The sequence below is a fragment of the Hydractinia symbiolongicarpus genome, chromosome 15 (assembly GCF_029227915.1).
Source record: "Hydractinia symbiolongicarpus strain clone_291-10 chromosome 15, HSymV2.1, whole genome shotgun sequence".
NCBI lineage: Eukaryota > Metazoa > Cnidaria > Hydrozoa > Anthoathecata > Hydractiniidae > Hydractinia > Hydractinia symbiolongicarpus.
Window position 1 is genome coordinate 9,921,586 of NC_079889.1, and position 24,662 is coordinate 9,946,247.

At 34.2% G+C, this 24,662-nt stretch overlaps 2 protein-coding genes across 6 annotated transcripts; both read left to right on the forward strand.

Moving 5' to 3' along the window:
- The first annotated feature begins 1,109 nt into the window (after nt 1-1,109).
- LOC130629045 (neuropeptide Y receptor type 5-like) lies at nt 1,110-8,886 on the forward strand. 5 transcript variants are annotated; one of them, XM_057442138.1, is made up of 3 exons: nt 2,022-5,692; nt 5,895-6,013; nt 7,235-8,886. In XM_057442138.1, the coding sequence occupies exon 3, from the start codon at nt 7,248-7,250 to the stop codon at nt 8,574-8,576; it is 1,329 nt and encodes a 442-aa protein (XP_057298121.1). In that variant the 5' UTR covers nt 2,022-5,692; nt 5,895-6,013; nt 7,235-7,247; the 3' UTR covers nt 8,577-8,886. The 5 variants fall into 5 exon arrangements, with proteins under 5 accessions (XP_057298124.1, XP_057298125.1, XP_057298121.1 ...); XM_057442140.1 differs by having other exon boundaries at nt 5,908-6,013; XM_057442141.1 differs by lacking the exons at nt 2,022-5,692; nt 5,895-6,013 and adding an exon at nt 1,110-1,259.
- Nucleotides 8,887-11,839: 2,953 nt separating this feature from the next.
- Nucleotides 11,840-23,863, forward strand: LOC130628793 (vesicular integral-membrane protein VIP36-like). Its single transcript, XM_057441802.1, has 9 exons — nt 11,840-12,041; nt 16,587-16,699; nt 17,119-17,233; nt 18,701-18,783; nt 19,686-19,781; nt 20,721-20,792; nt 20,948-21,062; nt 21,653-21,769; nt 22,346-23,863. Exons 1-9 carry the CDS (start codon nt 11,882-11,884, stop codon nt 22,492-22,494), a joined length of 1,020 nt encoding a protein of 339 aa, XP_057297785.1. The 5' UTR covers nt 11,840-11,881; the 3' UTR covers nt 22,495-23,863.
- Nucleotides 23,864-24,662: the final 799 nt, after the last annotated feature.

Below are 24,662 nucleotides of genomic sequence, written 5' to 3' on the forward strand. Positions count from 1 at the left end.
GGGATCCAGGTTGGTAAAATTATACATTTTTACTTTAGGATTGTTTTTTAAAAGCTAAGAACAGGAACAAGTTTTCAATTTGACTGTCCATTAAAAGCCTAGCGTAAGCATACTGGTGGCATATGCTGATTGTGATCGGAACTGATCTTTCTGGCATTTTAACCAACCGGTTCATGCAAATTCTTACCAGTTTAGCGAAAATTTAATTCCGCGAAAGGTTGACTTTTGCACATTTTACTAAAACTAGTCGTTAGCCCGTGGGAAAATCCACTGGTTCGCCCGTCCTTTTTATACTGCACTGCGTGCGTCTCGCTACCTGCGCAGCTAAGCTACCATTTTGCGTGACAGACGGACGGACGGACGTATACGGGCATTATAATATAGATGAATTTTTGTGCGTAGATTCCAGAAGGCACGAATTCTATCGAATTTGCGAGAAGAACTTATCTTGCGTGTTTGCTTAGTGCATGCACAGCTAGTACAAGTATGCGTACTCAGACCAGTCGGTAAATTACACGAAAAAAGTGAAAGGAACTGCTTTCACGTTGAACACTTTTCAGTATATAAGATTATTGAATGGTGTCCCATAGTTAAATAATATACAAGTTTGCCCGTCCTTTATATACTGCACTTCGTTTTTCCGTAACAGGATGCGTCTTTCGCGAACACACAGACAGACGACAGCTATTATTAAAAAGATTAAAGTTTGAGGTACAGCTGTCCTTGACCCTGTGAGCGAGATTAGTTACTCAAATTCATGTTTGCTGCGCAATAACCTTTTTTTGGCACGATAAAGGCATGTTTGTACCGTGATTAAGGCATGTTTGCACCGTGATTAAAGCATATTCATACCGTCACCGAAGCATGTTTGCACCGACATTGAAGTATGTTTGTGTGGAGATGGAGTAATCGTAAAAGTTTACATGCTTGCTCAAAATAATTAATTATTTTGTAATTTAAAGGCGGATCTCCCATTGGATAACAAAAACGTTTTTGTCTAAATAGATAGTTATGATTAGTCGAAATTTGCACGTTGCTATGCAACCTCTGAAATCAAAGACAAAAAATTAAGTCGTTTAATGAGTATTTAGTTTTTGTTGCCCTCCATGCGTGTTGTAATTATACTTGAAGAGAAAAACGCTTACAGAAGCAATTAATCATATAAAATCAATGGCTTGCTTTTTTATTCTTCAGCGCAGTTAAACCAAAACTTCTACTTAGTTAAGTTCCTGTAAGCTTATTACTAATGTCTTCACAAGGTAGGCCATTTTAATAAGCAATGTAGATTTTTAATACTTTTATTTTTTGTTCACTAATTCCAGGAAAAAGTGCGAACAAACTTTTAGTCGCGTTAAAGTTAAGGGATCTGGCGGCAGTAAGTTTGTCCCCAGGATTACTTTGCCCGTGTGCCGATATCACGGAGTTGGAAATATTTTTTCTTTCCCGACTTTCTCGGGTTAGTGAAAAGGAGAAGTGAGCTGGAAAAAAGGCTGCAGTAACGACAATTTGTATGGGAATATGTTATTGCATGTTGTGTCTGCTAATTTCAAACAGTTATTTTTGGAAAATATGAAAGTGCCGAGGGACCTGATCCCCAAGCTAAAGAGCTTAAGGAAAGCGATTTAACTTCAAGCTTATGCTCAATCTCGGCCCTAGGGGCGAATGACTTTTTCTATCGATATGGTATCCTAATAAAGAAAACAGTCAGCACTAAAGCCTTTCTTTCTAAATAAAGACAAGTTCGTCACCATCTTTCTTATCATTTATTCATTACTTTCACCTTCCAAGTAACTTGCGAAGTAGGAGGGCTTTGTCTTTTGTGACACAAAAACACCCACAGGAGGAGGGAATTTATAAGCATTTTAAGCAATTGGAAACACAACAACAATGTTTTCGATATTTTTCGCAATGAAGAATTATTTTTTGCTTCGTGTAATGAAAGTATTTTATATGACGATTACCGTAAGTTTTTTCGTTATTTATATATATTTTTACAAAACTTATATAGAATGAATACTTTATGTTTTTTATACAAGTTATTGTTTTTTTATCAGAAACTAATTTATAAGACACCAGTCGTCTTCAAAAACAACCTTCATTAGAGTTGCAGAACTACAGAAAGTGAAAGACTGGACGAATATCAAATAACTACTTAAAGTGGACGGCTTTAACTGTAAGACATTTTAGATCACAAAGAAATAGGGAAAACTGCATTATTATATCTTTTCTTGTACATATGCTGATGAAAATCTCCTGTTGAGTTAAAATCACACTTGATTGATGATTCCTCTTGCAGATGATCCCGTTAGAAATAAAAAAAACTTGCTCAGAGAGTGGTTTTAGTACATTGACGATAGAGTCTCTGAAACATGTAATCGTTGGCTGCTTTGTTTGATTTCTGCTAAAATAAAAGCCTAGATCTACATTGGCATCGTGCACGCTACAAAAATTTCCATAATCAAGTTCTAAAGTTGAGAATTGGGTAGTAGCGAATTAGCCACTTTAGGAAATTCATATAGAACTCTATAAGTCGCTAATTTGCAAATCAATGATTTATAGGTAGCAAATTTATCACATAGACACTAGCAAATTATTTTACAAAATCGTCTCTTTGCCAGATTTTTAGCTTATTAATAATCTTGTTTTATTTCTATGCCTTTTGGAAACACGGATCTTGTTGCGAACTTTATTCCAAGGATTATTGAAGGAAATCAAAATTCTTTAAAACAAATAAACAAACAAACAAAAATGGTGTATCTTTTACCATGTTTAAAAGAGATAAGATTTTGTTAATTTAGCGACAAGACCAAATTTAGGACGCCAAACGTCCAAAGTGAGGTGTTATCAGAGACTGGTCTCGTTTCAGTATTGGAAACGGAAAACATATGCAAGCATAATGATTTGTTTGAACAAATTTTTATGCTTAACTTTCTGACAGATTTAATTTTGATTAAAATGTTTTGCGAAATATGTATCGCTCCAATGACGTTTTTGAAGTCACAAATCAGTTTTGCAGTTGTGTGCATCTCACATTTTAGCTCACCAGACTAGCTCACCAGCGGATTTTCCTGACCGATTAAGATGGATATTTGATAAAATGTTGCATCGAAAAGTAATTACGTGAAAGCGATGTCAAAAAATAACTCACGACATGAGAACTCATCACGAACAAGCTGTTTTTATATTTAACTTTAGCCAGGTGACCAGATTAGGCAAAAAATTAGGTTAATTTTTTTTTCTTGCTATTGACCGGCTGGTAGCTTTGTGGTAGAGTGTTCGCTTCCAGTGCGGGAGGTCTTGGGTTCAAATCCGGGCCGATTCATGCCAGAAACTATGACAGTGTGAATCTATCATTCTGCTTAGCGCTCAGCATGAGAATAGGATTAATATCTTAGACGGCTCTCTAGTTAAGCGATTACCATGCTTGCACGACCTTTGTAGCTCAAATGGAAGCTTTAAATGCGCTAGGATCCCCTTCGCAAGTCCCTCGTTGATAGCAGTACCAATAGGAACTGAAGAGGCTATCCTGGGTAAACAATTTCAATTTAATAATAATTTTTCCGCGCAAAAGTTTCTTCTTAATGTAATCAACATTTTAAGTAACCTCGATCCCAGAACTTTTTTTTCCTTTTGTTATAAAGAACGGCGAGAAAGAAAACGATTTGGTTCAATGTAACCATAACCGCTGAAAATGTTTTTTTTTTTTGCTCCAGCCTAAATTGATTTCATAAAAATCCCTACTTGACTCTCCTTTTTTGGCTTAAAGATCGCGTTTCTCTAAACCTTCATTAAAAACTGGCGAACCATAACTAACTTGAACAAGCTTATTTTTTTTCTGCGTCTATTTTTCAATATCTCAGATATTTTCCTATTACTGTCTACTCTGCTTTTTGACATCAACATCTGGCTGGCCACATTTTTTTATAATTACAAAAAGACAACTGTTGAGAAAAAACGACACTTTTGATGTAACTTGTATTGTGGCTGTATTTAAATGTATTCGCCATGAAAAGTACGTTGGCGCTAGATATTTTTTCCTTTTTCGATGATAAGAAAACAAGGTGAAAGAATTTAACATTGCGTAACAAACCCAAGATAATGCTCTATTTCTTTTATATATGTTTTCCTGTAAAATCAGTTGTTGTGCTAACCACAGACTGCTACAGATTATGTAGTAGCTTCAATAAAAGGTCCAGTTTAAGTCGGTAAACTCTTTTTTATTTATAAATTCTTGTAGTATTTTTAAGATAATCTTTTTTTTTTAAATTTTTGAAGTTAAGAAATTAGGTCAACATACCTGTTAAGTAAACAGGTGTATTTAAAATAAACTTCAATTTCTGATGACGTCACAAGAAAGTGCAAACATCAGCAAAAATTTAATGTAATTATTTGGTTTCTTTATGGCATACTGTGCAAAGTTTGGCTCTTTTTCGGAAGGATGGTTGGAATTGAAAAACTTAATTCCAACCAAATAACACGCGAGTATTAAATTAAAATATTATTTCGATCAATTCGAGTCCTTAAATTTCCTCGCTTTTTTCACAAACATTTTAAAACCCACTTCAGTATTCTAACATTTTTTAGCAACAGAACGTATGTTATAAATTAACTGTTCACCCAATCTTCGCTAGATCTTTATCTGTTCAATAATTAATGTGTTATATTGAAGATTTTTTTATATCTAACACCTTCATCTTTCACTATAGTTACATTTTCTTGCATAACTGGGAACACAAAAATTCTTCACACCACTGCTGTAGATTCAGTAAAGATGTGAAACCCAGCATGATTAATGCTATTCAATATAAGTAGAAAAACATTTGGCAAATGCTTTAGGAAAATTTTGCTGTTGCTTTTCATGCTGCTCTTGTTGTTGTATGTGTTCCACGTTCGTTAATAAAACAGTCGCCTCCGTCATCGTCGTCGTTGTCAGCGGTGACGTTGTTATAAACTTGGTCGTCGTTGTCCATGGCATCATTATTATTATTATTTTTATTATTATTATTATTATTCTGAATATTTATACAGGATATAACCACTTCAGTTTTGGAAACACTGTTATCAACGTGGGTCCTGTGTTCAGAATGTATACATCAGGTATACACCGGCATTGCCTAGCCACTTTCCCTCACATGGCATGGTTGACCCGTAGCTGTGGTAAAGACACTTGCTAAACATGCCCGTGTTGTGGACTGAGCCATTGACCTTGTGATTGCAAAGCAAACTCCATAACCACAAGACCACACGCTATGGTGGCAATCAAACAAACAGAAAGTTCTCTTTAAAATTATAAAAAAGAAGTAAAGGCATGGAAATGAACTTGTTGAAATAAAAGGGCGTTTCCGCCGTATGTATTTAGCTAAGTCTATTATTGCAAAGTTTTTGTTTAGTTAAGGCAATTTCCACGCCAATAGTTTTATTAACAGTGGTTAATAAAAGCATAAAGCTTAAAATGTTGGATCAATTGATTAATCTAATCAAAAGAGTCGGCTTAGTTTAAGTTCAGTTTCGAATCTCGCCATCTTTCTTTCTTATTCTCTTTATTCGCCATCTTTTCTTCTCTCGTTTTGATTGATAGCGGCTTAAGATATATTACATAATGACATTCTCTGACAGGTTGCTTTTCATATTACAAACAAAGTCGGAGCAAGATGTACAGAATGTAGTGGTACACAGATGTGTGTTGGAAAATGTATGAATTTCTTAACTAACAATATTTCAACAGTCAACGGAAAGAAAAAGTTATTATTAACTGAATGATCTGCATTACGGATGTTATTATAATTTAAATTGGAGTTTTTGACCTTTAAGAGACACAGTGACGCCACCTTTTAGTGTAACTTGGGTTATATTTTCTGTGCAGTGAAACTCGAAGGTTTAATCGCATTTTGTAGTTAAAATATTTAGGTTTCAACAGTTCAAATGCGTGGTTTAAATGGATATGCTACCGAGTAACTTGTACTAAACTTTATTATCCGTCGATATGCTTTAATTTGTAATTTTGAGTTATAAAGTAAGTAAATATTTTCTTCTATCTTCTACATTTTAAGGAGATGTATACCAACCAGTAAGTAAATAAAATGCAGACCAGAGCCAAGAACATAATTTTTTATTTTGCAGAGACTTCTTTACTGGCATTAATCACGTCATCATCTAAATTTCTTTGACAAGCGTGTGTGTATCACGTTGTTCTGTCATAGTTTCAACTCATGCGAATTTGAAGCGCAGGTTCTCTCGATCGTGGTCATTGGGTCAGTTTTAGTATAAAAAGGTCAACAAGCGCAAACAAATTACTTAGTTCGAAGCCGAAAGGATGTTACCTTTTTTGTTATAAAGTCCCAAAATGTTTTTGCCCCAATTTACTGTTCTTCGTCACATTGCTTGTAATTATAGGCATAAATTTAACAGTGAATGTCTGTCTGATTTTATTTGTGTAATATTAAACATGATTTTTTAGAAGAGGATCCACCAGGTAGGCGTGAACCACCTCATTAATTCAGGTCATGCAATTTTTAACGCTAGAATCCCTTTATTTAAGGTTGTAAAAATGTGCTCTTAGAATAAGCAAAAGACGATATAAAAAAGATTTGAATGAGTATGTTATGTTCGTAGAGAAAAATACAGATAAAAACAATTAAAATCAAAAATCATATACTGAAATAAATAAAATAAACATTGTGGATTTTTATCACTTTTTTATATATAAATCAAACGTAGCGAGGAAACAAATCAATGACTTGAGTTTAAATAAGAAATTAGCACAAGAAAATAAATTTCACATGCAAAACCATAATTATTTACGAGTAAATAATTTCTTTTCGATCATTTTTTGTTAACACGGTGATAATTCCCCGTATTGTGTGTTTTCTCTCTCTTTTTCGTGTTTACTTGATTGACGTCGATGTAAATCCAAGGTAATTGGCGTCTGCATATTTAATTGAAAATAGAAGGATTATACGGTTTAGACATTTCACAAGGCGATCAGGGAGGGTGAATGACAGATAACTGATTTCACACGACATCATTTTTACTCATTCATTTTTATCCAGGGTGTTATTATAAACGCGCATTACTTTAAAGTATCTTTTCCAAATAAGGACATTCTGAATAATGTAATGTTTTATACTGCTACTTAATTCCATGTAAATAAAAAACATTACATTGTATAAATTTACCTTTGTGGTAAGTATGACTATTCAGAACTGAGTAAACCTAGTTTTTTGCTATTTTATAGGTGCAGAATAGCAATGAATAACAACACAACAAGTCTGGAGGTGCCTCTGCTGGAAAACCTTCTTATTCGTCACATATGTCAATATTTTGTTCTGGTGACAAGCATCATTGGAAACAGCTTGCTTATGTTGGTGTTAATATACCTCCGTGGTGTAAAAAAACTTGTTGATAAGTTAATTTTTAATTTAGCATTTTGTAACTTACTTTTGGTGTTAATTTCCATACCTCCTGGCTTAATATCCGATCTGCGTCCGGACTATCCGTTTGGTTTAATCGGGTGTAAACTTATAGATCCGATTTCTACATACTCGATAAACACAGGTACGTTCACGCTACTTGCCATTGCTTTCGAAAGATGGAAAGTTGTGTCGCGACCATTCAATGTACTTGAAAGTAAAAAAAAAGTTTTTGTTATGTTTTTCTTCATTCACATTTTGGGAGCTATCAGTGTATATCCGTATGTTCAAACGTTAAAGTACACGGAAGAAAATGGACTTTTAAATTGTCAGGAGCAATGGGACATAACGACAAGCCGAATATACACGGTCGTTTTGTTTGTGCTGCAGTACGGCTTCCCCGTACCTATAATGTTAGTATTTTACGGAATGGCGTGGAGAGAAATTAAAACTTCTAATGACAGAGTTTTTAGTTCATTTGCGTCGAATACCAGTAGTAATGAAGCTTCTAAAAAGTCTCAAAGTAAGAGTAATGTGTATTTGCCGGAAGAAGTTGAAACGTTGCAAGCGATATCTCCTGAAATGCCTAGTGTTGTTTTAGAAGAAAATGAAAGTGAGACGAGCAAAAATAATGGCGGTACCAGTCCTTTAACAGAGGCTAAAAAGAAGAGGGATGCGTACGGGTCAAAGAAATCGTTCAAGCGTGATAGGTCAGCATCACAACGGTTTATCTTGTCTGCTTCGTCTACTGTTAATAGCATTCGCAGTAACATAGGAAGCCTGAAATCCTCCTTTGATAGCTATACCTCTTCCATAAAAAGGTATGAAAATAATTGTCAAACTGAGGCTCTGCGAAGAAGATTTTCGCAAAGTCGAGATTTATTGAAAATGTTCTCCGTTGTGGTGATGGTTTTTGTGGTCTTCATGCTGCCTAATCAAGTGCTTTGGCTAATTATTGACTTTGACAGTAATGGCAACGAGTATTTCAACCCTTTAGTAAGGGACATTGTGTATATTTTGACGTATGCAAATTGCGTCCTAAACCCATGGATATATGGTCGCATGAATCGACACTTTCGCAAAGATTTTAAAACGTTGTTTGCTAAGTTGAAATGCGAAAAGAAGGAAATAAATATTCGAAGAAGATTGCGCAAAGTGAGGGTATAAGAACTACTGGCACAATCAAACTTGTTTAAAGCCCGTACTGGTAATGCGGGATAAAGAGAATTGTTTGTTATATAAACATCTCCGCCTATAGGATGTGGAGTATATTCAAAATTATATTTGTTTTTGCGTTGACTTCTAGGAAACTAACGGCCCTAAAATAGATAAGTAGACCGTGTGATTACATTTTAAGTTGCAGGAGGTGTCATTCAATTTTTACGAATCCGATGAAGAAATGAGAATGCTGAAGATAAATGTTGTATATTTTAATTAGTAGAAGAAGCACTTATTTTAATATATTTTAATTTCTCAATTATTGGCTTATTCACAAATGATGTTAACGTTTTTTTCTAGATATTTCACACCCCTCCCCCGTTCGCCAATATATGATAACTTTTGTTATAACCCCTCTTTCTAAGTTGCCGCCATCTATTGAAAAGAAGGCGTTGTCGACAGTGAGCCAAAAATGCTTTGGAAAGAAAAGCCAAAAATAGCAGCATAGAAGGGTTTCCACACGCTACTGAGTGTAAGCGTTTCCGTAAGAAACTTTTGGTTAATTAGGAAGAAAAATGTTTAAAAATTGTGACGGTTGTCGTCAACAGTAGACGGGATTTGTAAACAATCTCTATTGACTGATATTGTAGGTCATTTTCTTGCTAGGTCTGGATAATGTATTCGCTATTAAAAGTGTCCGCTACAATAAGTGTGCGTTACAGAGATTACTTAATAAATGTTCGATCATAATGCAGCAAGGAGCCGAAAAATATGTCTACTGTGGTACTGAGAAAAGTTGAGTGAAAATGATGAAAAATGTTTTGATAGTGACAAATGTTTTTCCCAACTACTTTTTCCTCAGCCCAGACCAGCCTCCAACTATACTGTCACTGCTCACTCTTACTTGTTGCGCATGTGTTGATTTAGTCAAAGTCAAAGTCGATTTAAATTAGTTAGTCAATTTAAATAATTTTTTTATAAACTAATGTAAAATTGACTGTAAACAAAAGAAAAAAAAAAGTAAAAAAGTAAAACATTTATCCGTAAGGACATTGTTGTCCCCAGATCTGTTTGAAATAAAACCTTGAAAATATCCTAGGAAGCTTTTGGTTCAGAATGGTCCGATACAACACAGTATTATAGAAAAAGGAGGTATGGGGAAGAAGGAAGGGAGAGGATCGTTGCCAGGTAATTTAGAGGCTCTTGTTTCTAAAATTTCTTTCTCGGAGAAAACGATGACTTGTCTTTATATTTAGCTGCACCCTTTCTTCTTTAAACACAAAAAGTCCAAAAAAGAAGCGTTAATATCAATAGATGAGTTTCGGTGTGACGTAAATGCCTTGACTTTACATCGAAAGCTATGGATATGCGGCGCGCAATCATATGAATTAAAATGCAAACTATACCGATGGTCAAAGAAATAATCCCGAAACAAACCTGTTCATGAAGGGAAAAGAAAAAGCTGAAAAAAGCAAGATCAGTAGCTTTTTCTAATTTTCCTCTATGATTCTAGCTGCCACTTTACTCCACTCCACTCCATGCCACTCGGTGCATGCGCATGCATATCATAGTTTTGTCAACAACCCGTTTCTAGTCTATAAAAAAGCAAGTTAAAGTTTCTATACTTCGCATCTTCCCAATATAATGCTTTGCTACGTCTTGTGGCAAAACAAAAACAAAACAAACAAAAAAACAAACAACCAACAAAAAAACAAACAAACAGAGACAAAGACAGAATCATAACGCTACCTTTCTTAAAAATTCTCCTAATGGACCTGCATTTCGCATCATTTTTCAAAGAAATAAGCATGGTATGTCATTATAATACAATTGATGAGTGTTTTTACACCTATGAAAAAAAGTCCAACGTAATAAAGGAAAATCTTAAACACGTTTGTAATGGTTCTTACTAAGTGCGCAGTAAATTTTGTACGTAAACGAGTAGCATAAATTTTTTTCGATAGCAGTACATAACAAATCAAGGACGAAATGCTTCTTCGTAGGCAAAATATGGCTCTCTGAAACGAAAATTTTGCACAATCAGCAGTGCACCAAGCGTAACTACTTCTTTTATGCTATAAGTTGCAAATTTTCAACTGTTTTTAACATTCCAACGAAAACATGTTTAAAAAAAAAAAAGCAAAGTAAGTCTAATTTGAAAGAATCACATCACGTAAGTGTAAAACTTTTTTTCCGTTCCGTTTCCTGTGAAAGTAGAATCGAGATCAACTTTTTCTTTGCGTTCTGTGCGGAAATAACAGGTAGAATTTTCTTTTTAAAGGGAAAACAGCCTCTACAACCACCTTCATGGAAGCACTGTCACAATTTGAGTTTTACCTGTATCTCTTTTTAACTGCATATTCTCCCTATTGTGCGGCTCAAAGTATGCATTACCAGTTTCAAGCGCTTAAGAAAGTAATTCTGATGAATTAGTACCACAGGTCTGGTCGCAACCAGTGGTGACACAGGCGCTCTGCAACGATTGTGCTTCCTACCGGGATGTTCCAAGATCTTAATAGTTCTAAGAAAACAACTTTTGGTGCATTAAAAGTTAGTAGAGATAATTCCTGAATTATTGCATAAGTGGAACGTATCAAGCGAATTATACTAAAAAAAGATGCAAAACTTTACTGGCAACTGGTGGTTAACCAATTTATATGGTCATATACTATTCCCCTTCGAAAGCACGTTCAAGTAATATTTTACGAACTTGCTTTATCTTTCTATAGACAACATTCATGACACACAAAATCAGTACAGCAAGTGTCTATTTCTTGCAGCCATTTGTAAAAATTATTCTTTCAGCCGACGGTTGGAAATGTGAAAGAAAAGTTATTCTAAATTGCAACGGTACCTCGATTATCAACAGATACACACGCCGCTCTTAATAATTTAATACTTTGTCTACTTAACGTCATAAGTTTTTGAATCCCTCCTACAGACTTGGGAGAATCGCAGGTAGCACTGTTCTGCCTGACTACGAAGTCACTTTAAAAAAAATATCTGAAATCAAGCTGTGAAATAATGCAGAATAAAAGACAAAACCAGAGGAATAGTGGAGATCAGATAAGAACGTGTTCTTTTAAATTCATAAAAAAATAGAATAAAATCATAGATTTTCAGTCAGAGAATGTTTGGCTGCTCCAAAAACACGCGCGACTACCCCAGCGCAAAAGGCGGAAAGCATGTCGCGGCTAAATCAAATACAGCGTGGAGGCTACGTAGTGGATTGTTCTTAGTCTCGGTTACCCCTATTAAGCAACTAACGTTTGTTTCATAATGTGAAGCCGATCAAGACAAACATTTATTTCAACATGGCGCCTACCGCAAGTTGGCATGTTTTCTTCATTTTGCATGTATTTATTTTTTTTTTTTTGTATTGTACTGTTATATCAAACGAAACAGATGAAGGTGCTGATAGCGAACCTGCTGGTTACATGAGAAGGGAATTTTCCGTGATAAAACCCTTCGTTGGTAAGTAATCAATATGGAAAGGGTTGCTGAGATGAGAAAGATAGCTAGAAATGTGCATATTTTTACATGACTTGCCTCACAAGTATCGAGGGATATACCCTGTCTATGTACCCTGGAGTTCCAGGAGTATTTAATGCTTATTTTAAGCTACGTAAAGCCAGGTAGGGTCCACACTCTGCCCAACTCTCTGCAACTACTCTCAACTGGCACACACCAGTGTGTCAGTCAGGGATAACTGCAAATTAGTCTACAATAGCCTATTTAGTCAATTTATCTCTCCTAATTTTTGCTCTCCTTGTTTTTGCTGCCTATCGCTGTTCTGTCGCATAGTCGCAATGATTTTATTAGCTAAAAACATTCTATAGAACCTCCTTTTAAAAGGAGGTTCTATAGTCTGTAGCTAGTAGCGCGGCGTTGGCGCAAGGTTGGAAAGATGGTATGCTTTCGCCAGAAATATATTTTTTTAATTTTGTGTGTTTTGTTTGAGGAAATAATTCGAAATCCATAACACAAATGTATAACATATTTCTATATTAAAAAAGTAGAAAAGTAGATCGTTTTAATACTTTTTAATTCAGTAAAATTAAAACAATACAAAAAAAGTTTCAATAACTTAAAAAATGATAAAAATACAAAATTTCAAAAAAAAATTGTGGAAGTCCTAACTAGTCTATGGAAAATCTCCTAACTAAGCTACTATCCTAATTTGGCGTGACAGCCTAATTTGCGGTTATCCCTGACTGAGTGTGCTTTCTGCCCCAATATTTCCACCCCTCACCTGGCTGGAGTTAACCCAAGCCTATGGTAGCAATCACTCACCCATATTGCTCCCAAGTTTTATCAAACCCCTGTCTAGTTTTAACTGCTAAGCTACAGCGCCACAAGATGGAGTCCCCTAGTGTACATTAGTACAATTTAGCCACTTTTTACGAAAAAAATAGTATTTATCTTGTGCTTTGGGTTTCGCCACTCTGTTGTGTCTTATTTTGGAGATTAAACATAGCCGGACATCAACAAAGTTAAATCCTAACCACCCGTGTAACACAAATGGCCTCAAAGAATGGAACCCAGGGTGGTACAATTTCGCCAGCATAGGTACAATTTCGCCAGCTAGGTTTTTAGCTGCGAAGAAAAACAAGATATTCTAGGTAATCTATGTAACTTGGCTTAATACTTAATTCTCTAAGTCCCTTGTGACGTGCCTAGACTAAAAAATTGGGGTTACAAAGTAAATCTGCTTAGATCTATCAAAATGAAGTCTGGCAAAGTTGTACCACAGTCGAGAAGAAAAAAAGGATCAGCGAATCACAAGGCTGGAAAAGATACGGTGTAGCCGTCCACGCAAGTCTGCTTCGCTTATCCAAACCTTGTATTTATTAAAGATAATCCATAGAAGAGTTGTAAATTAATAAAAGTGTAAACGCCGGACTGTGGCATGCGCACATAATTTATTTCTTCCTGGTGAAATTGTACCTATGGCGAAATAGTACCTCTGTACGCTATAGTTTCGCAAGCAAAAAATTTTAGGTTCCACTTTCAGTCAAATCATATATATAAGAACTAAGTTTCTACGTGCTTCATTTGGTTTTATTTCCACCAAAGCAAAATATGTATAATTTTATGAAATAAGCTTAGGGCCTTTACATTACCAATTCCACAGTCTGTTGCACACAATATTCCAAGCCAGTGAGATATTGTGTTTAGAAACAAGAAGGGTATCCAGCATCAGTGTACAGTTTGTCAAGTTACAGAAACGGAAATTATGGGGAAATAATTTGTATATCAGAAAATTAAGTAAGAAATACCGAATGATAACTATACACAAATTTGATATAGCGTATATATATATACCGACCAAATTATGTGAACGAGAAATTATGTGAAAAAGGTACCTGGTAATGTTTCAAGCAGCTACTAGCTCCATCTGAGACAAGTCGCCAAGTATTGCAACTATTTTAATCATAAAATATATATATATAGTTTTAAGAAATAATTCCAGTGGATCTCACATCAGAAAAAACACATCACGAAATTAGGATGCAAATCATGAAAGTATAGGACGTTTTAGTCGAGTTTTCTTTCGTTCTACCCTGTGCAAAAGGCCCACTTTATATACCAGCATTTTTGCAAGGTTTTTTCTAGGAATGGCTTGTAGTCTTGTAATTACGCTATATATTCAATGATTCCCAGTATGTTTTAACGAATGCACAAAAGGTGCTCATCAGAATTTAATAATAAAATATGTATATAGATGTTAATGTACAAAAAAATTCCCAATAAAAAAATAATTTCTGTTTTTTTAATTGACTCGAAAGGGTTAAAAAAGTAGATTTCTTAACATCTAACATGGCAATATGTAATTTATCAGGCCCTACAATATGGCTACAATTGTCCACAAATAATATGGCTCTCCACTGCCCTGTACTGCCTTTCAATTGAATAAGCTATGTAATTTAGCCATTCCTAATCAAAGTAGAATTATCTTGCTTACTATGTAGCAGGGCACGCGCACACACCCTCACACACACAAAAAAATTGTGTGCAATTTTGTCTTTAATATTTTTTTAGTCTTCAATCCATGTCCAACGTTTTTTGCCTTCCATACGTCAAATATAGTTTACTGTGTCAACTTTGATTAGACTAAAATTATAAGTAGGTATATATGGTGGTACATACACAATCCTAATCCAACACAATGCAACACACTAAAACAATGAGAAAAAGGGACCCTAACACTAAATTAATTTGCACTAGCTTTTCTCATCGCTTAGGATTGCTCACACAGTTCAATTTAAATGGGCGATTTAGCCACACATGAGCTCATGGGGATAAATCTTTGTAACCAGGCCTGCTGTAGTATATGGAGCTAGCTAGCTAGAAAATCTGTCCGAAAGAATTTTTCCATGTATGCCAGTCTTTGTCATATAAACATTAAAGGCGAGTGACGAGCCATGCACATAAGCTTTAATTTATGAAGGCAAGACGTGTGATTTACAGCACGTCTAAACTATCAAGGCGTGCGATCTCAAAGAAGATAATGCGGGTAAAGATAAATTGTTCATCTTCTTTTATCAGCTGTGGAGATAACTGGGAGGACACAACAAGAACTCATGATACACTTTCTTCACAGCCCGTTAGCATTTTTTTATGTTGGCAATAAAACTGTCGACGTGAGATACATTTTAACTGATTTATGTCAGCAATATTTTTATGTGGTTAAATTTTTAAGCTGGCAATAATCTAAGAAACATTTCTATTGCCAGTCTTCTTTCTTTAACTTTTAAACCTCCATCTAAAACAGCATTTCTCTTGCCGTTCTTTCTTCTTAAACTTTTAAAACGCGATCTAAAAGAGCATTTCTGTCGCCGTTCTTTCTTCTTAAACTTGTTTAAGTCGCTGCTTTTCGTTTAAAAACTTTTGAAATGCAATCTAAAAAAACATGCCGCTTTTCGTTTTTAAACTTTTAAAATGAAATGTAAAAAAGCATTTCTATCGCCGTAGACAAGCAAAAACTACGAATATGCTTTTTTAACTTGATGAAACCTGAAACAAACAAATTAACTTTAATGAACTTTTTTAAAAAGAAAAAGAATTATTAGCTATAAAAATCTTGGAGCTCGCGAAAATAATCATTTACGAAAAATAATATTTAAAAAAATAATATTTAACTTGCGATCGCACGCCTTATATGACAAGGCCTGATACTATGCAGCAGTCTTTGTAGCCATATGCTATCTAAGTTCTAATATTGTTCTAAAAGTTGGTATTTTTATGCTAGCTAGCTTTAGGTGTGAGTGAGAATTGAATGATTGAGAATTTAAAAAAATAGTGATATATATACTAGCTACTATATGTACTCTTTCTTCGGTTTCTTGAAAATGCCCTTCCAGCAATTGCAACCAGTGACTTATGGCTTAGATTAATTTAAGTTTAGTTTAAGGTGCTATATGCATGCGAAGATAAGATTACGTGATAAAAGGTGGCCTTGAATCATGTATAGCTAAAACTATTGACGGACTTGGGCTCAATTGGAAGTCCCTGCTAGGACATCTTTACAAAACGCTTGTCATCTTTAATCAAACATTTGGGGGAAAATGACCAGATTAAATTACTGGGCAACCCGGTGTTCAAAAAATTACCAACTCAGCTCTCTTTTGCTCCTCTCCTCTTCGCAATTATGCAAATGAATTCCATTCAGTTGCATAATTGTATCGTGATTTATCTATTTTAATTTTCCTTGTGACGGTGGTACAATTTCAGAATTCTTTTTCTCTATTTTGGTCCGTGCTATCACAGGGTTTACTAACTCTATAGAACATTTAGTATTTGCTAGCTTTACTCGGCCTTTGCTTACATAAGCACTAGGTTTATTTGTGCCAAATTGTATGTCACAAACAGAACATCTTCATCCACACTCTCATATGGCTGTTCAAAGATAAAAACATGCCAGAACCAAAATTCACAAAATATATTTTCACTTTTTCCTAAGAAATTCATTACTGTACCCATTGTTTTAATCTGTGATTGCTTTTTGATATGTTGTAGGAGGTAGCTCAATGCAATTTTGGGAGATTATTGGCCACACCCTTGTATCGGATGACCATATACGTTTGACCGCTGACGAACAAAGTAGATCTGGTGCAATATGGAATATTATGGTAAGTTATGAAATGTTTTGGATTGATGTAAATAGAGTAATCCGCTTTACGTAACTGCATGTATATAATATTTGGTTATACTGCTACTGCAAGTATTAGATTGATCATGACATGTGGGGTATAAAACATTCTCTAAGATCATAGTCTTAGTCCATCAACCTGTTAAAAGCACTCTTAGAAAAAGCATTCCTTCCTCGCCCCTCCCTGCAAGAATGAAGGGTTGTCAAACATATTTTTAAAAATAAATTTCCGTGAGTTTTTGGACTTTTAAAGAGGGATTGGAAGAGGGGTCAGTCAACTTCCAAGGACACCATGGCGAGCAAACCAGAATCGATTATTTAAAAGAAATAAGTTGTGAACAAAACAACAAAAAAACAAGTATAATATATTCCTCATTCTTTTACGCAATTCCATTTAAGCCCTGCTTCACAAGAGATTGGGAAATCCATTTACATTTTAAAGTACATGGTCATAGTGCTAGATTGTTTGGTGATGGCTTTGGATTTTGGTATACGAAAGATAGGAGTGAGCAAGGTTTGTTAATCTTTTTTTTTGTGTGATTTTTTTATTATTAGTTTTCTTCTTGGAATTACTTTTGTATTTATTATTTCACAATTATTTCCCTAATATATTTAACATACGCAGAAGTGCCTTAAATATGCAAAGCATATAAAAAAAGTAAATTGATGACATTTTTAAAAATTCTGTATGATTCAGGAAGTAATTCATATATCTTCAGACTCTATCAAAATTGTTTATCACAAGAACAGAAAACTGAATTGTGACTCAGAATGATAATGTTGCATGATAAAACAAAAAAGTTGTTGTACGAAATAGTTTTTGCACTGATTCCCCGTTCCCCCTATACGACTTTCTTGCAATGCATTCTGGTAGTTGTATTCAACTTTTCGCAAAAAACATAAACATGGCTGGCGCAGTAGGGGAAAACAAAATTATGCAGCATGAACAAATTTTTAAATTCCACCGCTATAAACAGTTTTTTGAAAGCTCAAAAAACTTTCCTATTTCAAGTGAAAGCTCTTTATTTGAAATTACTGGTTAGCACATCAAGAAATAAGACTGGAAATCCTAGAGTTGGAATAACATGTTGTGTGCCACTCTGCTACAACAATTCCAAAAGAAATCCAAAGTTTTTTATATAAAGGACCCTGTGTTGCGAAAAAAGTAGCTCATCAAAATCAGCAGAAAGGATTTTAAACCTGCTGCATCACATCGTGTATGTTCAGATATTTCGTTGATGGCAAGAAAACATACAGGAATAATGTTCCCACTATAGTTCCAAAAAACATTAAACCGAAGGAATTAACATCAAAAAAACCCAGAAATAGTTCTGGGGTCAAACGTATTATCTTTTCTCCCATACGCAATGTTGTAGCAGATGCTCCAGAAAAAAACTTTCAGTTGAAGAGGAGCGTGAAATGTATAAGCTCTGATTGAGATTTTATTATCTCCATAAGAAAATGAAAGCATTTGATTAAAACACTTATTTACAGATTTTATTCTTTTCGGGAAAGTTTTTCTAAATACAACTACCATAATGCTTTGCGGATTTCTCGAATATAGGGAACGGGGAATTTGCTTCTGATTTACTTGAACTAGATATGATATATATGTAAATTCCAGTCTTTATTTAATGTTGTGTGCATAAACGCCCTGAAAACGATATAAATTAAGAAACAAAATGTCATCAAATCCTTTTTTTCGCAAAATTCGCGAAATTTAATTCTCGCGAAATAATAGCACTTGCCAACTTCGCAAAAATAAGTCCCCGCGAAAATTAGTTCTCGCTAAAATTGGTTTTCGCAAAAATGAGTTCCCTAATAGGTAATATAAGACAATATAAAATGCATAAGTGGCTTTAGTTTCTGGCCGATTTTTTTATTTATTAAAAAATGTTTTATATGGTTAGATATTATACGAAATTTTTTTTACAACAATTTTGTTATTTTATTGGGTTTCTTTCTCTATTATTAAATACAGGTCCAGTTTTTGGTGGTAAGGATTACTTCACTGGACTTGCTTTGTTTTTTGATACATACGCGAACCAGAATGGAGAACATGCTGTAAGTCGTGTTTTTAACATTTGGAGATACGAGACATTTTAAGTTTGCCTTCTACTTTAAAACAACTTAATCTCAGAACACTCAGCATTCGTATTCATGAAAAATGTGTCTTTTTGCTTGATATACTTTCATAGTGCTTAGATAAAATAGTCTAGATAAAACTAGCTACTTGCATGCAAATAATGCGATGGATGTCTTAAATAACAGCTCCTATGCAAAGCGGTAAACATCAGTTATTTTGGCATCGTTGTTCATCAACGGAATGATCGAGACTTTCATAGGGGACTCATTGGGAAAGTTTTTATCAACAAATTCTGTAAAATTTGGATTTGAAAAAAAATTGCTAATATGGTTATCTTAGGTGCGAATTTAAACAAGGATGAAAAAACCCGTATATATTTACTGCTTCATGTAACTTTACTAAAAAAGGGATCACTTTTTAGTTACCCTGTAATTATTATTTTTTAAACTTTTTTTGACACCATTAAAATGAGTATATTTAATTTTACATAATTTATGGTGGAAATAAACCAGAAATCGTCGTAATTCGCTTAAGAGCCACATGCCAAAGATAAAGCATTTGAGAAAGGCGAGACTTATTTTTCCAGTTAGCTATCGTCTCCGATGGTAAAAAATAAACAAATTATACTATTTGTCAAGAGAATAAATTCAAATTTTCTTTTTTACGGTTGTCTACCCCTGTAATATTTATTACTTACATGCGGCCATCGAATGTTTTTTTTGTGTCTTTATGTATGTTATCTTTTTGCGTGTAGTTTTGATCGCCCTTTAGCAGACATAAAGCGTCGATTCTAGTGATTTCTTTACTAGCTAGCTAGGCGAAATAAGGTTGCACCATATTTCATTTTTAATTTATTAACTTTTTTCTTCTTCGTCCTTAGCATGAGCATCCCTATATCTCAGCACAAATCAACAATGGGACAACACATTACGATCACGACCGAGATGGTACACACAGTGAACTTGCTGGTTGCACAGTGAGTTGACAATATACGTTCAAAAACAATATTATAGTTTGTTACACCTATTTTTGTGCGTATTTGTTTATCGTGCTATTAAATGGTGTAGTAGGAAATCTTAATTTTCAAAGAAAAGCGAGAAGGGCAAAAAAAAAAAGAAAAGAATTTGACGATCAGAATTATTTTTTTGTTTTTTAATAAAATATTTGTCAACTGAAAATGAAAGCTAAACTGCGATTAAAAAGCGTAAAGGAAAATAAATTACGATCCTGGTCATCTTATGTTGGAAATTTTATTCAAAGTTTGATCTTTCAAGTAATTTTATTGCTATTTCTACTTCTATATTGACACAAAGATTATTTGTCAATATCCACAGCGGACGTTAAAATGCAAAATCGCAAAAATGAGTGACTCTTGCTGACGTTAGCATGTCCCTTTATTGAAATTTTCAGATCTTTGTGGAGCCTGACGTAGGTTATTTCGTTGTGGGGTCGTGTTGAAAGTGCACCTTGCAGATTTTAAACGATATTTTCTCAGACCTGTGCATCTGCAATAGTAGAGATTTTGTAGACCATCAGCTGCAAGGTTTGGCCATTTTCGACCACATTTGACACTTGAAAAATGACTAAAAAGCTACCAATGTGGCAACAATATTGACCTATATTGTAGATTGGTCTTTAACATTTTACACCTTTAAAATGTTTTGGCCATGGTAGGTTATTTAAACCTTACAGTTTGCAAAGGGTGGTGTTTTTAAACTCATTCTTAGGGCATAGTGGTAGCATGACAACCTAAAATCCCTCCTTACGCACACACTTCTGTTTGTGAATCAGTATATTTATAGCACCACGTGTTTTGTTTATACTTCTGTAATTCCGATCTACTTTCAGAACTCTGTTGCAATCACAGACGGGTTTTTGTTTTTTTCACATCAATACTCTGTATATATTTATTTAGTCACATTTCCGTGGCACTGATGCTGAGACTCATGTGGCGATAAGATATTTGGGTACAAAAAAACGACTTACGGTAAGTCAGATGACAATGTCTTGAAGCAAGTCGCTCACATAAATTTTGTTTGAATCAAAGTGCTGCTTAATATCTGATTTATCGGAAAATCAATTTGTTTTCTCTTGCATCTTTTGTGAAGTTTGTTTTTGCATCCTTCTGTCATTTCTACCTAGATTCAGTACGATATAGAAGATGAGAATAAATGGGTGGAGTGTCTCGATAAATATGGAGTTGAACTGCCCACCGGTTATTATTTCGGTTTGTCCGCCCAAACCGGTGACCTGTCTGGTATGTCTGTGTGGTATTTGTTTCACATGCTTTTTAAAAGAAAATGTACCGTGTTAAAATGTTTACAAATTTATAACATAGGAAGTATATTTAAAGTAGTTTTTTTAAAAAAAGAAATATTTTTTCCTACCATGTGATTTCGAACGTCGTCGAGATTTTATCCGTGCATCTGAAAAATGCGTCACGTGTCAAATGAAATTATTTATTTACGACTCCCGATTATACAAAAGGCTAGTTAGTAGCCCGACGGTCGCCCCTCCTTTACACATCACATTTCGTGTTTTTGCGGACAGACAGAATACGGCTGTCAGTGAAATAGAAAGACATAATACCAGAACGGTGAAAAGTAAATTAGCGAAATAAAAACGTTTTAAAACTTTTTATTCAGGAAAAATATAGGTCATCTGAACTAGAGTTCTGTTTGCACACCAATATTTGGAAATACTTGTTGAATTTATAAAGGATAAAAATATATGCAAAAGCCAATAAACCAATAAAAAATAAGCGAGCAAAAAATAAAAGAAAATATGGTTGGTTGGTTTGTTCAAAATTTTATTGCCGTTGTAGTGTATTCTTATTTGTATTTTTAGACAACCATGATATAATTTCTATGAAGTTTTACGAATTGGACGCCGAGGAGGAGGGTGGCGATGGGGAAGATTACTCTAAAATCGTTCCACGAGCACAAGACGCCGAAGGGGAAAGAGGTAATCCGATATTCCGGTCTAGTTCCGATTTTTTATTCCGAGCGCGCAAGGGTGTGCACACAGCCAAACAAGACTGCAAGAAGGAATAGCTTTACATTTTCTTTATTGTCAACATTTGAATGTAGAATGTCAGGGCGTGTAAAGGCCCTGACTACCAAAATTATTACCCCCCACCACGCCCTTCTGCTACCTCAGACTTTTGTTTAAATGTGCCGATTAAGCTTCTACATGTTCCGACTTTAGGATAGTACGTCTGGAACCTCGATTGTTTTTTTCATAACTTAGGGCTGACTTTCACAAATCTTTATTTCGCATTTCACCGTATTTCTGACTCATTTGCAATTTTTCTGTAAGTTCAATATAAGATTTATATTTTAGGCGAACAATAGCTTTACGAGGTCACAAATTCGCAATCTTCAATTCTGCAATTTCATTAAAAATGTGCGCGTTCGCAAAATTTTATGCCGCATTTTCCACGATTCTGCAGGTCGTAGTCGCAAACTTAACTAATTTCACGATCGTTTCTCACGCAAACATGTTCTTTTTTGAAAGCATTTTGTTTTTCTTTGTTTCTAGAACATACGGAAGATTTACCAACCACCACGCGTAAACAAAGAGCTTTCAATTGGTTTATGGTCATTTTAATCATCATTGCTATTGGTGGATTGATAGGCTTCTTTTATTATCAAAAACATCAAAAGGATTCCATGAAGAGGTTCTATTAGCTGGCTAAAGTATAGTTTTAGAAATTTTTGCGAGGGAGTGTTAGTTCTCCTTCGTAGAGCTGTGCAATGATGAAATTATTTATTAGACCGTTTGTATATTTTTGAAATTCAATTCAGATAATCTCGTGGTTGGGATTTAGGTACAAGACGGATAAACTTGTCATTTCACTTTTACAATTTGTAGTACGCAATGATTTTTTTTTGTAAAAAAAATTTTAATGGAGGCCAGGTTTCATTTTCCTAGCCTTAAAATACGGGCAAGAAAAAATCAAGGTAATTTTAATGTTATAACTAAATCGATTAAACCTAAGGATTTTTTAGTATATTTCGAAAATATTGCAATAAGCAATGAAACTCTTTTTTATCTGTTTCTCTAGGCTTCGATTACCTTTTGTGTATCCCTGTTGTTTTATGCTGACTCAGCATTTTTCACCTAATTTTCACATTTGGTCACATTCATTTTTATTCCTTAAAAAGAAGTTAAATCGATTTGTGAATATATATTCAATATTTTGGATTTAAATATTTCAAAGGCTGGTTGTCAATCTGATTTCTTGGTGTAGGAATTTCTGGGAGTTTTTTTCAAAAATAAAATAAAAAACTGTTTGGTAAAGTTTTCCAAAAAACAATAAGTTTTTTTATTTGTGACAATTTTACTTGAGTTACTAATATTTTTACACAAAACCAAGTGAACCAGAATAAAAATTACAGAAAATTAATCACAAAATACATTATTTCGTGTTGAAAAATTTCATTTTGAATTTTAACTTTCAACCCTCTGTCTAAGAACTTTCATTGCAACCTGTACAAGGTGTGCGTTACCTTATTTTTACGGCGGCCCTGCTTTTGGTAATGCCATTTAGGGCTGTCAAGAGGTGGAAATCCAGATCTCGTTCAACTTATTTGTAAAATCATCTATAGTGAAGCTGTGACATTTTAGTAGGTCTGGAACAATGCTTGAAGTAAAACTTTTTCTTCTGTACTTTTCAACAAATTAACCTTTGTTTTTTAACCTTTGTTTTGCTTTTGCTTTTCACTCCAGTAGTTTTGCAAACGTTAAAAACTCTAAAACACGTTGAAGGCTTGTTGTACGGCAGTTTTATTGTAGTTTGGAGACTAACTTGTAGTTTTTAATCCGCAATGTATTTATATATATATATATATATATATATATATATATATATATATATATATATATATATATATATATATATATATATATATATATATATATATATATATATATATATACCATCATGCAACGAGAGAACGTTGGTACGCACTTTTATATAAAGGTTTTGTGCATTCACAAAGTTAAATATTTTGATGTAAACTTCATAAGCTTTAAAAAATTTTATGATGTGAAAAATTTTAGTATTCATTGCCAACCCTGTTTATAGTTAAACGGTACATAAATAAAGAGATTGAGGCGAAAGGTTTGTCGTGGCTATTTTGTAAACAATGGAATGAGTTCTCAAGTTGGACGATCACACGATCTTTTAAATTACAGAGCTTTCCATAAATGTTACCTGTCTTGTCTTGCAATTAATTCTTCTTGTTTATCCCAAATTATCTTGTTTCAAATTCATGTGTATTTACAGTAAAGCAGGACATATCAAAGATTATAAATGTGCCAACCAATTTTACGAAACGCCGTTAAAAATAAACTGCCAGACGATCATTAAGAACAGCGTACTTTTGTTTATTAAGAATTCTTGTGCTTAACGCGTTTGTCCCAAGCATGACGTTAAACTGCTGTCCGTGTTCACACTTCCGAACTTACTGTAAAAACGTTGGATACATAACATCTCAAATCTTAATTTTTTTTATCAACATGCATTCATCTAAAAAAAGGTTGAAATTTCTCATTAGGCAGAAATCAAGAAAATAAAAACCTGAAATTTCGTCATAAAAAACTCGCGCAGGTTTCTTAAAAATGACAGTCTGAAAATGTTTGCCCCTATTTATACTGGGTGGCTGCTACTTAATTTTTTTCATAACTTTTTACGGGCTTATTGCTACACCTTGACATTTTGCTATTGTTTAGCTTTATTTAGCGGAAATTTTTTTTGGCAATATACTGAAGTGTTGCCATGGCAATCAATTTTAAGAGTTCAGTTGCACTGACCGGATTATGAACGCTGGTATGTTAGGCTGCCCTGTGCAGG

Coding starts and splice junctions, on each gene's coding strand:
- LOC130629045 (XM_057442141.1), top strand. CDS start 7,248: ATGAATAACAACACAACAAGTCTGGAGGTGCCTCTGCTGGAAAACCTT.
- LOC130628793 (XM_057441802.1), top strand. CDS start 11,882: ATGGCGCCTACCGCAAGTTGGCATGTTTTCTTCATTTTGCATGTATTT. Junction 12,042..16,586: donor CGTGATAAAACCCTTCGTTG/GTAAGTAATCAA, acceptor GATATGTTGTAG/GAGGTAGCTCAATGCAATTT. Junction 19,782..20,720: donor GTGAACTTGCTGGTTGCACA/GTGAGTTGACAA, acceptor ATATTTATTTAG/TCACATTTCCGTGGCACTGA.